Genomic DNA, 14,989 nt, shown 5'->3' with positions numbered 1-14,989 from the left:
CAATACACATGGACTACTTTTCATAATATGCATAGTAATAATCACAGTTGCCATATGGGAAATTGTGTTGATGGTCTACATCAAAGTCACAAAAGCAAGGAAACTCCAAATTGAAATTTCCCTATGGCAGCGCTAAGTCCAAGTTTTAGGTGGAGCATTAAGCCTTACTAACTCCCCCGCCCTTAATCTGTGAGCATACATGTCCCCTCTTCCTAGTCACTGCTGCAGGCTTCCCTTGTTTGGCGCCTCCTCCTAGCAATGTTCTCATGTGTCCTGTCCTGTTTGGGAGGCTGTCCTTGTGTGGATCTTTCATTTAGAAATGACACAGATGTGCAAGGAAAGCAAACTTATTCTGCTCTGATCTCTCATTCTCCTTTGAGTTCTAGGGCTGCACTGGGTCAGATTCTATGTTGTGCCTCCCAGAGGCAAGGGGGAGAAGACAAAGCGGGCTTTGCGCCACCTTTGCATCTTGCCCATCTTTGGCTGTTTCCCTGGACAAAATGAACCCTGAAATAACTAAGACAGTCTGAAGGGTTGTAGCAGCCTCATTGGTGCCATTTGTAGCGTAAGCCAGAGTGGCCATAACAGAGCAGTTCCATCCGCAGCACATCCACTATGCTGTGACTTGCAGAGGGGCCAGTGTAAAATCATCACTGCTGTCGTGTACCATGATTATTTTATGGAGATGTGGTAGAAGATTGTGTGTCTGCTAAGATATGAATCTATACAGTTCAGGTGAAAAGGAACAGCAGCAGTGTGTGTGGTGGGAGACCCTGGCACGGTTTGGTTATAATTTAGTGTGCCTTCAACAAGAGAGGTGTGTCTATTTGTCTGGAACCACAATCTTGATTTTAGCTATTGACTGCAGCAGATTGACACGGTTTTTCTTAGTTTAAACAAATCAGCCCTTAATTTTTATTCATTTCCATCCATGATTTTTTTTGTACTGCAAGCCCCTCCTTTTCCATGTAACACAAGGAGGAAGAGTAAGTCGTCAAATTCTGATACCTGTTCTTCCACCCTCCATTTATTCACTTGAGAGAAAGAAAATATAAAATATTTTCTTCATCCTAGACTGAGATTTAGAATCATGCCCAATCTGACCATCTCCTCTACCATAAATAAGAATAGGGACGTGTAACGGTGGCTTGCCCCCTTAATGGCTGGAGGGCCCGGGCCTAGCCAACCCTGATCATTAAAGGAGGTAGACCTGTGTGCGGGCTGCTAATTCCCTATAAAGAGCAGCAGGTAGCTGCAGTGAGTGGGGGATGCTCAGAAAACAGAAGCCTGAGAAGTGGTAGCTGGCTTGAAGAAGCAGACTGACTTCTGTGGAGACATTGAACTGTGGCCCTGGTCTGGGAAAGAAGACAAGGAACTCCCCAACTAAGGGAAAAGAGACACGTTGGGGTCAGAAGGACCAGTGAGTGTCTCAGGACTAAATAAATTGGACACCAGGTGGGGAATATTTTATTTTTTCCTTTAAATTGTGTGGAGTTTAAGGAGCCCCATGAAGGAGAAAACAGGGATGGGCAGCTGCAGAGGCACCCCTGTCTGTGACGGGGAGCTCAGGAGGCAATAGTGGCCACACAGCTAAAAATTAGTGCAGTCGCCAGGATCTCTGAACCCCTTCCTGTCAAGGAGGGAAGCAACAATGGTGTAGCGCTGGAGTGCAAGATGGAAGAAATACTGCAGTATCTGGTGTGACAACAGCAAATCCAGGTTGTCCTCTTGCAACTTCTGCAGGATCAGCAGACAACCGGACGTGCTGTGAGCAGCCCAGCAAAATCAACAGCACGTGATCAGCTGGAGAGGTATGCAATGGGCTTCTGTTTCTAGAGGGGGAAACGAGGACAGACAGTTTGAATGCCCAGGATGGCAACCTGATTCCAGAGGTGGTCTGGTCAGAACCAGAGCAATGCTGAAGGATGGGGGAAGAGGCAACCTAAATGCTATAAGTGTGGAAAGGCTGGGCACATTAGGTCTGCCCTCTGAAGAAGCAGTTGAGGAAAGCCCTGCAGAATAAGGAAGATAATCCTTGGCTAGACGGATCAAGGGTGAGAGGGTGCAGCAGATTCCCAAGAGAGAGGCCTAAGGAGGAAAAAGCCAAGAAGCATTCTGTAGCATCAGAAGCCCATAGGATAGGGGAATACTATAGTCTGCTGCCAGCTCCAGAGGGACAAATCATTTCCCTGACCAAGGTGCGGGAGATGACACTGCGTTGGAAGGATGAGCCGGAGAGGATGAGGTACCGAGTAAAAGAACTGAAGCACAGAATGAAGGAGGAGGCTAATGAGTTGAAAGTTCCCCTGAGTAAAGCAGGCCAGCTGCAGACTTGGGTCTAAGAAGTCAAGCAGCAGAAAACGTCCGCCAGGAGTGTGTATGAACAGTTCACATACCTGGAGGCTGCAGTAAGGGTGGATGCTGCAGTCACGGCAGAACCGGGTACCGCTGCCAAGAGGTGTGACACATTGCTGACAGGGGAGAAGAGTGAAAGGCTGATCTTTCTGACAGAGGAGTCCCAGGAGAAAATGGCTGCATTGGAGGCGGCCAGGCAGGTGGCCCTGAGGGAAAGGGGTGATCTGGCTGAGGAGCATCAGACAACACTAGAAGAAAGGGATCATTTGCTTATCATGGTTAGCGAACCGGACAGAGAATTGGAGAGTGCCCAGACCCTGCAGTCCCAAAGCCGAAAGCATCACTAAATGGAGGAAAATATAAATATATCCCCCCTGTAGCACTTGTCCTGGCGTGGGCAGTGTTCTTGGTGGGGGGAAGGAGATAGAAAACAGGGTGATTTGACTCTTAATGTCTGGAGGGTTGGGCTACCCACCCTGTTACAGAACTCCTTAGTTAATGTTGCAGGAAGCATTCAATTCTAATTAACCCCAAGGTTGAATCTGTGGATTGATGCATAGGGTTGCTTGCTCCAAGCATTCTGCAATTCATCAGACTTTTCAAAGGTCTGATTATATTCTTGTTTTTCTGTTTTATGGAGGTTTCTGACCAAAACTGTATATAAAAAATCCTATTTCAAATAATTAGTCACTTCTTAATTAAAAGATATAAAGAGGAAGAGACAATATAAAATGGAGATAAATTAGTTAGTAGAACTGATCCATGTTTTCTTAAGCATTCCACTATTATCAGCATTATTTAAAAAAATTCCTTGGTTTTAGTTGGGAAAGGATAATTGTCCATGGAATATGATGTTTTTTTTGGCTTCTCTGTATTTCATTGTGGACCCTATCCTAGGAACAAAGAAGCCCCCTCAGCTCTCATTAAGATTAAATAATTAAGGTTAATTTCTGCTCACAATTATGCTTTTCTGTAAGGTTGAGGTTGCACATGTATAACTGAGGGCAAGATTCTATCCTCAAAGCATCAGTGATCTGTAGTGCCCTCAGAAACTCAGACCCTCAGTATTCACATTGTAAACAGGAAGGTGATTTTAGAAAAATGTCCAACTTTACAATTAAAATGTGTGATGCACGTATAATGCTGTGAGTGTATGCGTTTTATTCAGAAGTGTAAGCTTCTCCCAACGTAAAGCAGGGCTCTGGATACTGGAAAGTACATCTGGGTGGGGCAAAAAGACTGTGGGCATATTAAGGCATGATGATCTCCCTTCTTCCACCACAGGTCCCAAAGTAGGAGGTGCTAACTGGAGAGGGGTGTGGCCTAGGCAGCTGGGAGATAGTCCCATGTCAATCTAAACTGGTAGGGCTGCTAGTCAATCGTGACTTAACGTTGCCTCCCCCACAGTGGAACCTTGGAGGGAGGGTGGCATGGAAATGTTACCTGTCCATCCTTTGTGATGACATCCTGTGTGTAAAAAGAAGAACAGGAGTACTTGTGGCACCTTAGAGACTAACAAATTTATTAGAGCATAAGCTTTCGTGGACTACAGCCCTGTGTGTAGTATCTTCTTCATCCTGTGTGTCGTATCTGCCTGCCCCAGGACATGGAGCTGGAAATCCTACATCTTCCCACACCAGTTGGAGTGAACTGAGCGTTGTGTGTGAATGGGGATAGTTAGGAGAGAAGGAGATTAATAGTGAAAAGGCAAATCTTTTGACCCAGTCGGATAAAGCTAACATGGTCACCCACTATCATAATATCTTGTTCTGAAATAGTGTTCAATCCAGAGGGCTTTTGTAGCTGATGACACTTATATCATCTGTGATGTTAATGGAATATCTGTACAGCAGTGAATGACATCATGCAGCTAAACAAATGGGGATGAGAGTGGATACCTGAATTCTACCTCCATCTGTAACCAGCCATAAAAGACTGAATGGTAGGCACACATATTTGAGTAAATGTGTGTCAGTATCTCCCATCTGCTTTCTTTCTGCTAAAAATAACCCCTTTCCCTACACATTTGTTTAAATCTGGACTGATTTCTTTAGTATTCAGGGAGGTCACTAGCTAATATTTTGGAGTCATGGTGAGATTAACATCACTGAGTTAATATTGGTGTTTTTAAAAAAACCTGAATATTTCACTGAAATGGGCTATTAATGTAAAATCTGAATTGATGTGCAAAGTGTGAAATTTAAACTGTAATTTCACATTAAAGTGTTATCTGGAAAGCCATTTAAATCCTTTTGATTTTATGTAGGTTTAGAGCCCGTAAAATAAATGTCCTTCTGCAGCAGTGAAATATTTTGATTGGCCACAAGAATTAATTATTCTTTTTTATTGTAATCTATTATCCCCTCTGTTCTGTCAGCAAATGAATTCTACCTTTTGGCTGAGGCAGAAAGTGAATGAATGCAACTGTAATACAGTTGGGGTGGAATGAGAACATCATTGCACTGAAAATCACATCTAATAGAAGAGGCAGATCTTGATATGTCTCTTTCATTTAACTGAGGCAGTCTGTTGAAGTGTGAGAGAGAGCCCCTACGCTCAGAAAAACATCTTAAGAATGCAGAGGAAGTACAATGTAAACCTGGTATGTGAAGAAGCTAAAATCATTAACCCAGTAAATCTGTCATATGGTTAATGCTAATTTTTATATATCCCTTATCAACAATCATCCATCCATCACAGCAGGGAGTAGAGGCTAATTATTATTGATAAATTAACCTCATGTTTGGTTTGGATAAGCATTCAAAATTCCCTTTCCACATCTGGCCATGACTCAGATATTTGTACAGATGCAGCTGTTGGGCTTCCTTGTTGCCTGCATCTCCACCTCTTTATTATGAGGACACGGTTCTACCTACTGTGGGCACACCCCTGCTGTGACTGCCCTAAATGGAGGCAGTTCCCACTCTGGTTCTTCAAGGGTCAAGATTTTAGATCCAATTCTGGAAAAATTAAGCATGAACTGAAAATGAAGCATATGCATAAGTGTATCCAGCATCGAGGCCTTTATCAGCACTTGTTTGGGATGACTAGAGTAACTTGCTCATGACTTTGATACCGGAGTTGTTAACTGTCATATCCTTGGGGGCAGCAGGTTTAGGAAGAAATCACTTGAGACCAGAGAACAGCAAACTTACAAAGCAACCATTTATTTACAGACACTCACTGACCTGGCTAGCCAGTTGGAACTGGCTGGCTATCCCCTAATAATCTAACTCAGTTGCCATAGGAACAAAAACCACGACAACCAAATACACAACATGAACCATCCCAGATTTAGTGTCAGAGACCAGGACGTGGGTGGTCATGTCTAGTGGTTAAAGCAGGAGTCAGCATTCAGGAATTGGAGACCAGGGCCGGAGCTGGAGTCAGAGGCTGGATGCCAGAGCCAAGGGATTGTACCAGGGATGAGCTTGACCCTATTGGCATTACTACCTTGGTGGAGAAGAGGTGTATAGAAGGAAAAGTATCCTCATTCTGCACTTTACTTCGAGTTGTTGTCAGGATATTTAAAAATTGGAGTCTGGCAGTCTCCAGGGCATCATTTTGGGTAAAAGTGTGCATTGTGGAAGCAAGTGTAAACATCAGGAGCATATACAGGAGGTCTGTATGAGGCCAGCTCTGCTTCATTAATCCTCCTTTTAAAAGTGGCTTTTAATAAAAGAGGGGTTTCGGTGTCTCCCCTGGAAACTGTATTGTGAAGAGTACATTAAAGAATTGGATTCTTGTGTGGACAAGGCAAAAGGATGGCAGCACCTCAACTGGTGTAAATCATCCTAGTTCTATTGAAGTAACTTGAAATCATCTTTCACCCTTTAATAATGGGGCCCTTTATTTCTAACAATAAGAAAGATCTACTGGTATAGCATAAGGTATTCTGACAAAAGAGCATATGCCTGGTTCAGGCTGCTGGAATGTGACCATAACTCTAACCAAGAGTAGTTCCAGCTACCATCACCACACAAATATAGGCATAAAATGGAGGGAGAAAAATGCCCTTTACTACTAAGAGAGGGAGTGATCATAAACCAAGTGACAGTCATGCTGAGCCCTGTCTGGAGACATCAAAATTTCCAACGAAAATTCCTACAGCATTTTTAAAACAACTATTATCATCCAAGTCAGCCCAAGTTATTTAACCCGAAATAATATAGGCAGTGATATTTATTTAATGTGAGTACCCAGAGTACCTAGTAGCCATACATATACCCAGGCCAATACTGCCTGTATCTCTTTGCGGTCTGGAATGTATATGCACTGCTGAGTGCGTGGGTGGGTGGCTGTCAGACTCCTTGACCTTCCTGGTGACTCAAGGAGCAGCATGTCTACCTCTAAACTGTCTGATTGCTGTAATGTTAGGACCTCACATTCACTGCTCTATTTCCTTCTTTGTTCCCTTTAATTCCCTTTTAGCTGTTTTAATTCCTTCGCTTTTGTCCCAAATCAAAGCTTGAAATTCAGAGGGAAAAAATCACTTGTAACCATGTCATGTAATTTAAAAAAAAAATCTGCCCAACTTTAATAACACAAATCAATGACAGAAGACTCCTATTCCCACAGCAGCAATATCCTGCAATCTCCTTTCTTCAGATATACAGAGCTGTGGGATATGTGCCAAGGACTCTAATAAAATGTAGGAACAGCATTAAATAGAATACGTAGAATTATTGCTGGATTAAAGATTGGTTGGTAAATCTGTTTTTCTTAATGCATAGAACCTTACTGAAATTGAAACGGTGTAACAGTGTTTTACTGCGTAACCTGAGTTCATTATGGTAGGAAAATTACAGCATAACACATATAATTGCATCTCTGCAGTTGTTTTAAAGAAGTATAATGAAGATAAAATTATGATCTCTATTCTAGCCCTCCTGAAGGCAACTTGCAGATGAGCATTCGTTCTTCACATGTATTTAACAAAGAGAAAGCTAGGTTTTTAGGAAGGCAACATTGTAAAACTACATGGTTTTAACATTAACTGAAACTGACTTTCCATGCAGGAAACACGGTTCAAAGCTGTACATTTTAGAGCACAGGAAACTTTTGTGGCTCATTGTGCTTTTTTTTATTAAACTTAAACCTCAACCACTTTCACCTTCTTTTTTTGTGGAACAAAACTGGGAAATACACTAGAGTCATTTCACTGTCCTAATGTGTAATTTAATTAGTAACTTTATTAAACAATATCTAAAATGGAGTAATATGATTTGTTCTTCTCTGACTGGACTCAAATTGCAATTGCAATAGCTATTCAACATCATTCAGGCTTCCTAGTGGCACCACCGGTTAGCAATGTCTCCTGCATCACCATATTGATGATTAATCTTTTAGTGGAACAGGAAGGATTCTAGCGTGACTTTGCTTAGAGTGGAGTCTACGGAGAATCTATTAGCGCATGGCTGTGTGTTGGAGAGAGTCATGGAACTCCCATTAGCACAAATGGCAATTATGTGCATAAATCTCATGCGAGAATCAAAATGTGTCCTTAAATAGCACTTCGGCAACATAATTATCACCTGTAACACAGCCATTAAAATGATTTCTTATTGCTAGTTTTAGGTCAAGTCCAAATTCCATCCAATGGTAAACAAACATCCTTATTTCTGTGATTGAGTTGATGAAATAATTGGGTTGCCGACAGAGTTTTCTAGCTTCTTAACAAAGTTTTTTTTAATAGTTTGCTTTCTCTCTGTGTTCATTGATATTATAAAAACAATTATTATTTTTTTTACTAGCATAAAAAAGCACTTTTTATAGTTTTAAGCATATATCTCTAGCAGTACCCATTGATCAAACAGGTTAGTGATAGATCTGTATTCCATAGTATTTCCCCCCACTTTTCTATTTTTTTTCCAGTAAAGAAAATGTTTGATTCCACATAGTACATATTCAGGGGCCCAGTCTTTCAGTAGTGAGTTGTCCCGTTTGCTTTAGAAGTGCTACATATATAAGTAGAGACCTGCAGGATCAAGACCTTTAGATCAGAGACCTATTTCATGCAACAAATTTCAAGAAATATTTGTAATGCAGTTTATTGTAAAGCAAAGAACTAAAAACGAAACATCTGTAATGCACCAAAATGTTTTCATATTCTGTGTTTTAATTATACTAATTACCATTTTTAATCAGATTGGAAACAAAACTCCATTGGATATAGTAAGTAAATGAAAAAAATAATTGCATGTTGTGTATTTTGATTTTCATTTAAAATTCTTACTGCTACACACTTTCTTGTATTCACTCTGTTATGAACTCAACAGAACAATCACAATTTCTTAGCCAGCATGCTATGTATGTCAAATAAATGCATGTGTGTCACTTTTATTTAAACCAAGCCTTCTGATTGCTGCTTCTTAAAAACTAGATTTCAAGCTTCCACTTGAAAATATTTTACTTTTCTTCAATCAGTGTGATTTTCTAGGTCCAGTGGATCAGTCACATGTATCTGATTGGTATGTCACTTTCTGTATATAAATTAATGCTGCTTTTGGTAATGTTAAGCAAAATCTACAGTTTCTAGGGTTTTTTTTTTTTTTTTTAAATTACAGAGCCATTTCAGAACTGCGTCTGAATCTGTGGGTATGGCTAGACTTGTAGATGTAGAGCGCTTTGAGTTAAACCAGCCTTTTTAGAGTGCAGTAGAGAAAGCGCTGCAATCTGTCCACACTGACAGCGCACTGGCGTGGCCACATTAGCAACTCTTGCAACAGCTACAGAGAGCAGTGCATTGTGGTAGCTATCCCAGCATGCAAGTGGCTGCAACATGCTTTTCAAATGACGGGGGTGGGATGGAATGTGACAGGGAGTGTGTTGTGTGTATGTGGGGGGAGAGAGAGTGGGTTTTTGGGGGGATGAGAGCATGTCAGCATGCTGTCTTGTAAGTTCAGACAGCAACAGACCCCCCTCTCCCTTCCCCGCCCCTCTCTCTCTCTCACACACAGCATTCCACAGTAATGATTTGTTTTGGAGCAGATAAGCATGCCGGTTGTCAGAAATGGAGCTTTCAAAGGGCATATCAGCATGCCTGGAGTGATTCCAAAACAATGACAAGAGTGGCCACTTGACTTCAGGGGATTATGGGACGTTTCCGGAGGCTAATGCAACACCTCGTTCACACTGACGCCTGGGCGTTTCAGCCAATGTGCACCAAGTGTTAATCTTCTCGCCAAGGTGGAGTACCAGGAGCGCTTTAGCCCTGGAGTGAGAGTGCTCTACGTACCTTGCCAGTGTGGACAGGTAGTAAGCTAGGGCACCCGGAGCTGCTTTAATCCGCTCTAACTTGCAAGTGTAGCCACGCCCTATGGGACTCTAAGGCCTGGTCTACACTAGGGAATTAGGTCGGTATAACTATGTCACCCAAGCAACACAGTTAAACCAACCTAATGCCCAGTGTAGACAGCGCTAGGTCAAGGGATGAATTCTCTGATCAACCACTTCGGGGAGGTGGCTTTCACCCACGGGAGAACCTTTTCCATCTGCGTAAGTAGTATCTTCACTGAAGCGCTACAGCGGTGTAGCTGTGCTGCTGTAGTGCTTTAAGTGTAGACAAGCCCTACGGAATTTACACAGAGAGTGCACAAAAAAAAGGAGCATAGCTGGAAAATCAGCTAACCAGGAGTATGTACAAAAGGTGCAGATTTAAATTAGCTCCAACTCTATTTCAATTTACACCTTCCTCAAGACTCTTGACCTCTATAGGCCTTGTCTGCATTAGAAAAAGTGCACTGGTTAATCTGTGAATCAAAAATCAATCTAACTGAACTGGTGTAAATCTGAATTGTACAGGCACCTAAATTTATTTAGTCTTTAAATTGCATTAGATTAATTCAGTAAATTACTGAGCTAAATTACTAACATGAGCTAAATTGATTTATAAAGGGTTAATCTTGTTTAAGATCCTGATTTCATTAAAGTACTTAACCAAGGGCTTGTTTCCTGAATCGAGGTTCACACCAGTTTGACTTGATCGAGTTAAACCTATGCAGCTTTTCTAGTATAAATACCCTTACTCCTACTTACTGATGTGTAATTTGTATCACTTTATATATCAGCTTTGAATGTAGCCCTTTAATGCAGAATGAACTTTGAAGCTAAAACATGTCCTCCCTTTGATGTAGAATGGTACAGAGCTATATTTAAACACAGCTTTGGCTAATATGTTTTTCCTGCAGTGTAGACAGTGCTTGAGTCTTCATATTGCAATGGAGAAGGGGAGATCAGTCTCAAACCTACATGTCAGTCTAATATTTATGCTTCGTTTTGAAAGTGGCATTCTGAAATCGTAACTAGTTGCTTGTTCTGGATGACCTCATGAATTAGAAGTTATACCTGTACATAATATTTTTAATGCAAAAGTGCACTGTTCTAATATTTCTGTTGTCTTAATTGCCTTCTGATTAGCTCTGTGTAAGTGTGAAAATTTCCATATACTATTTGCTCGACACCCTTTCAAAATAAATACCACCGCTAGATTATCACATTATACCCATCTAACCTCAAGGTCTGCTATTTTATGTGATTAATATTAATCATACTAATTGAAAAAGTTCATTAACGTGTTTGAATATAACTTTGAATATCTATATAAAAGTTGCATTACAATGTAGAGTGGAGTACTTATCAATGGAAAGCCTCTCATTAACTTCAGTGGGAGCTGGATCAGACCTTTAACTAACACAGTTACCAGCAATACGCATAATACAGTGCATCAAAACTTTTGAACTTGTCAGATTTTGTTTGCAACCATGTATTTCTATCTATTGTATGATTTAACATAGCATCCCTCACTATGATATGTATGGACTGAAATTGCTTCTAACTTCTTCCTTTAAGTAGCCTGATTTAAACATTTTATGAGTGACTAAACTGTTCATCTGCCATTCTGTCTAACAAGAATTATAAATTTCAGAAATGCCATGTAGAGCTTTTTCTTATTTTTACCAGAGCTAATTCCTAGAACATACTATATAGTCTATAAGAAGAAGCATATAAACCATCCTGTATCATTGAGTGATATATCAGAACCAGAAAAACTTTGACAATAATTGATCATAATCCATTATTATAACCAGAGGATTAAAACAGGCAACAAATCCTCTTGATGTCAATAAAGACCCCTACTGTAAAAAACAGTGCAAGAACTATAAGTATTACTAATCATGGCACAGAGTTGAGAGAGACCGGATACAGTTTATAATAACAGCTTCACAGGGTAATTAACGAGCAGTAACATAACTAAGTCATTGCCAAAGAGTTTGCTTACATTGTACCAGCTTTGTGAAACTAGCATCATGCTACTAAAAAGCCCTGCAGGGACGTGGGTTCAGAAGAGGTTGACTGTATGAAGGAAAATGAAGCCTTTTCTCCAACTCTTCATACATAAACTGAACATTTTTAAAGGTGCTTGTGTCAAGTGAGGAAAGGTGGAAAGTAGAAAGCATGGGTATCCTATCCCTAATCTTTTAAAAAGTGTCACTCACCACTTTTACTTAAAATGTCCCTTTATGATGTTAAGTTATTGACACCGGCTTAAATGCCATAGAAGCCTACTTAGTAAACAGGCTAGATTACTAAACGGACTAGATTGCTCAGCGGATTAGAAATGGGATATGAGAAGCCTTTCACAGTCAGGTATTGGTTTTAGTCCAGTTCAGTAGTGACCAAAAGTTGCTAACATCTGATGGTTATTGGATGGTTTTGTGTGAAATACATTCATCTATGTCCTGTTTTCAGTGGACAAGTGTCCACCTCACAAAAAAACAAACCACACCAAACCAAGTTCTGTTGGTTAAGAGCATTTTGGTCTCCAGGACTGTCAGTCTGTCACCTTTTATGAGCACTAAATTCACATATGTTTAAAAAATACCTAATTGTATATCATTTCTGCACAAGTGTAATGCGAGATGAATGCATTATGGAGTTAGAACTATAAATGCACTCCTTATAGACCCATTACTTTACATTTACCTGTTCTTATGACAAATGTGGCAATAACAGGAGTGTAGATAACTTCTTTTGAAGGATGGGATGGAGCTAGAGATAAAATAATAGCTGTTGAATATCGCTTCAATGAATAGTCTTGCACCATAACTAAATTTATTCACTTTTATTAAAGTGAGATAAATGAACTTATGTTCCAAACTCCGTTTCCTTTATTTATTAATTGAATCCCAAAATGTGTGTTTGGGGAGCAGGTCTAAGGTCGTCATGCCACCTCCTCTCCCCACCCCCCAGTTTTCTAGGCGCATGAACAATTGTAATTTATTATGAACAAATTGTAAAGTCATGGAAATACTGACAAAACCTTAACTGCAGAGACATTTTGCACAGTAACATGGATCTGGCCATTTCTGTCTGTTTTGTGGGTGTAATGTTTAATTCTATAGAATCCATGTGGAAATTTAGCCTTAATTAGTATGAAGAATTACACGTAGCAAGATGCACTCAAAAATCATTACTTGTATCTCTTTGAACTTCTTAAGCTTATTTTCTTTTATAAATTTCTTGTCTTGTATTTTTGGCTGTGTACCTGAGAGCCCCGAGAGTTACCAGGTTTACCATCAAATTTGGGTTTATGCTTGACTTTATGATGGATAAATTCAGAATTTTGAGGAGTAAGCTCTTTAAGATTAGTCTGCAGAATCTAAGATGCTTTAATTCTAAGACACTAAGATTCCTTTTGTGAGAGGTCTCCAATCCTGCAGTTTCTTAATCTAGAGCCTTAATTCTGGCAACTTGCAAATTATTTTTGCTCTGTTCTAAAGACAATTATCTGTCTTGCTCAAAGACTTCTAGAGCCTCCTAACAGATAAAGGGAGATGTTTCCATGTTAAGGTTCTGATCCCAAAATGTAGTGGTTTGATGTTCAATAAATGGAAGGAATTTAATTAAAAAGGGATAAGTGTTAAGCAGACAGGGGAGCGAGTTTAGTGGTCACTTTTATTTTTAGAGGTTTAATTACCCACTGGAGAAAATAGGAATTCAAATTAATCATTTGTACAAGAGCATGCCTCATGGAACTGAGGACTACTGGCCAAATATTTAGATTAAAATGGTGCTGAATACTAATGTGTATATATATTGGCTGCTCACTGCGAAATTTCTCCTAAGAAAATAGATATATCAAAAAGGCACCTTAAAAATGCAGATTATTAAATAAAGATTTTTTCATAAATGGTTAAATAACTTTATAAAGAGAGAGGAAAACAAAGTAGGCATTAGAGATGAGCCCAAACTGGAAAACTAAACCCAACACCCATCCCCACACCACCCAATATTCTGAAAGATCAGAGTTGGATTTGATTCCAGATTCAAATTGCATGACTGTGGCCTGTATCTGCAAGGAGTATATTTTGTGTTAACATACATGAATATTGAATTATCAGCAGTGTCCAACATGAACATATTTTTCTTTCCCAATCTTAATATTTTCTAAAACACTAACCATGTATTTGTAAATAAAATCAGTTTATTTTCCTAGAATTACAGTAGAATTATACATATGCATATCTTTGTGGCATTTGACTAGATTGTTAACACTAGATGGGAATCAGGTTGGATAGTTATGATGGGTCAAATTTATTCTTGGTGTAACTCTTAAAGTCAATGGCATTACATCAGGGAAACATTTGATATTGTGGCTACAGTTTGTCTCCTCTCATACAAGCATCTTCATACCTTCTTCCACGCTGCCCTATATGCTAGGAGTGTTGCCCCTGATCCTGTGTATGCCACAAAACCTTCCTCTCCTCCTTGAAACCCACCTTTTCCTACAAATCCTCAACTATCTATCTACATCATAAAAATAAACAACTATAAAAAGAACTGTCATGGCTTCTGCAGCCCCACAGATTTATTAATTACCCATCATTCTTTCCATCAACTCTTACCTGATATTATTTCCTCCAGCATCCTCTTGGTGTCATACCCATACTCATCTTAGATCATAAAGGCCTTAGGACAGGAACTGTCTCTAATTGTAATGTAACATTCCACGCACACCAGTGGCACTGTATACAAACACATCACCACCCTTGGCAGCTTCACTTGGACAAGTTATTGGACTCCACTTTCTACCTGTACAGCGCCTAGCACAATTGGGTCCTGGTCCATGACCCCAACTCATAGGTGCTATAGTAATATAAATAATAATCATCCCAGTGAAATGTTGCTACTGCTGTTAAATAGCTGCCATGTTCCATTCAGATGGCAAATACTTATCCCACTTGACAAGCCTGTAAAGTGCTTTGAGAGCTGTCTGTAAGTATGATTAGTTATGAGATGTGCTGGCCGTGTCATTATAAAGGTAACTCCTTCTTTGATAAGCATATACAAACAGTACATTCTTCTTACAGTTTTATTATCATTCATAATTTGGGCTAAGGGCTCGGCTCTGCAAACCCTTGTTCCTTTGTGAGTAATCCTTTCTCATGCAAGTCGTCCCTCTAATTTCAGTGGGACTCTTAACATGGATGAGAACGTTATGGGGCTTAGACTAGTTTTGACTTCATTGTGTCAAATAATTGGAAAATATTTTGTGGGTGAGGTCACAACAAAAAGCTGCTGAACACTCATTAAAACCTTCCTTAAGTATTTATGGGAAATGACTGAGACTGCA

The 14,989-nt window shown here is 40.0% G+C and overlaps 1 protein-coding gene across 12 annotated transcripts in view; it reads left to right on the top strand.

Annotated features, from left to right (window-relative positions):
• ANKRD44 (ankyrin repeat domain 44) overlaps window positions 1–14,989 on the top strand; it is a 216,592-nt gene that overhangs the window by 163,744 nt on the left and 37,859 nt on the right. For 7 of the 12 annotated variants that reach the window (XM_034785277.1, XM_034785276.1, XM_034785272.1 and 4 more), the window contains one exon: window positions 8,503–8,529. The exons of the other annotated variants lie outside the window; for them this stretch is intronic. In XM_034785277.1, the coding sequence (XP_034641168.1) occupies window positions 8,503–8,529 (27 nt within the window). The remainder of the gene's footprint in view (window positions 1–8,502; window positions 8,530–14,989) is intronic. 12 annotated transcript variants of the gene reach the window in all.

This window comes from Trachemys scripta, chromosome 11, assembly GCF_013100865.1.
Source record: "Trachemys scripta elegans isolate TJP31775 chromosome 11, CAS_Tse_1.0, whole genome shotgun sequence".
In the NCBI taxonomy this organism is placed as follows: domain Eukaryota; kingdom Metazoa; phylum Chordata; order Testudines; family Emydidae; genus Trachemys; species Trachemys scripta.
The sequence above is the reverse complement of the archived record's forward strand: the minus strand, read 5'-3'. Positions and strand labels throughout refer to the sequence as shown.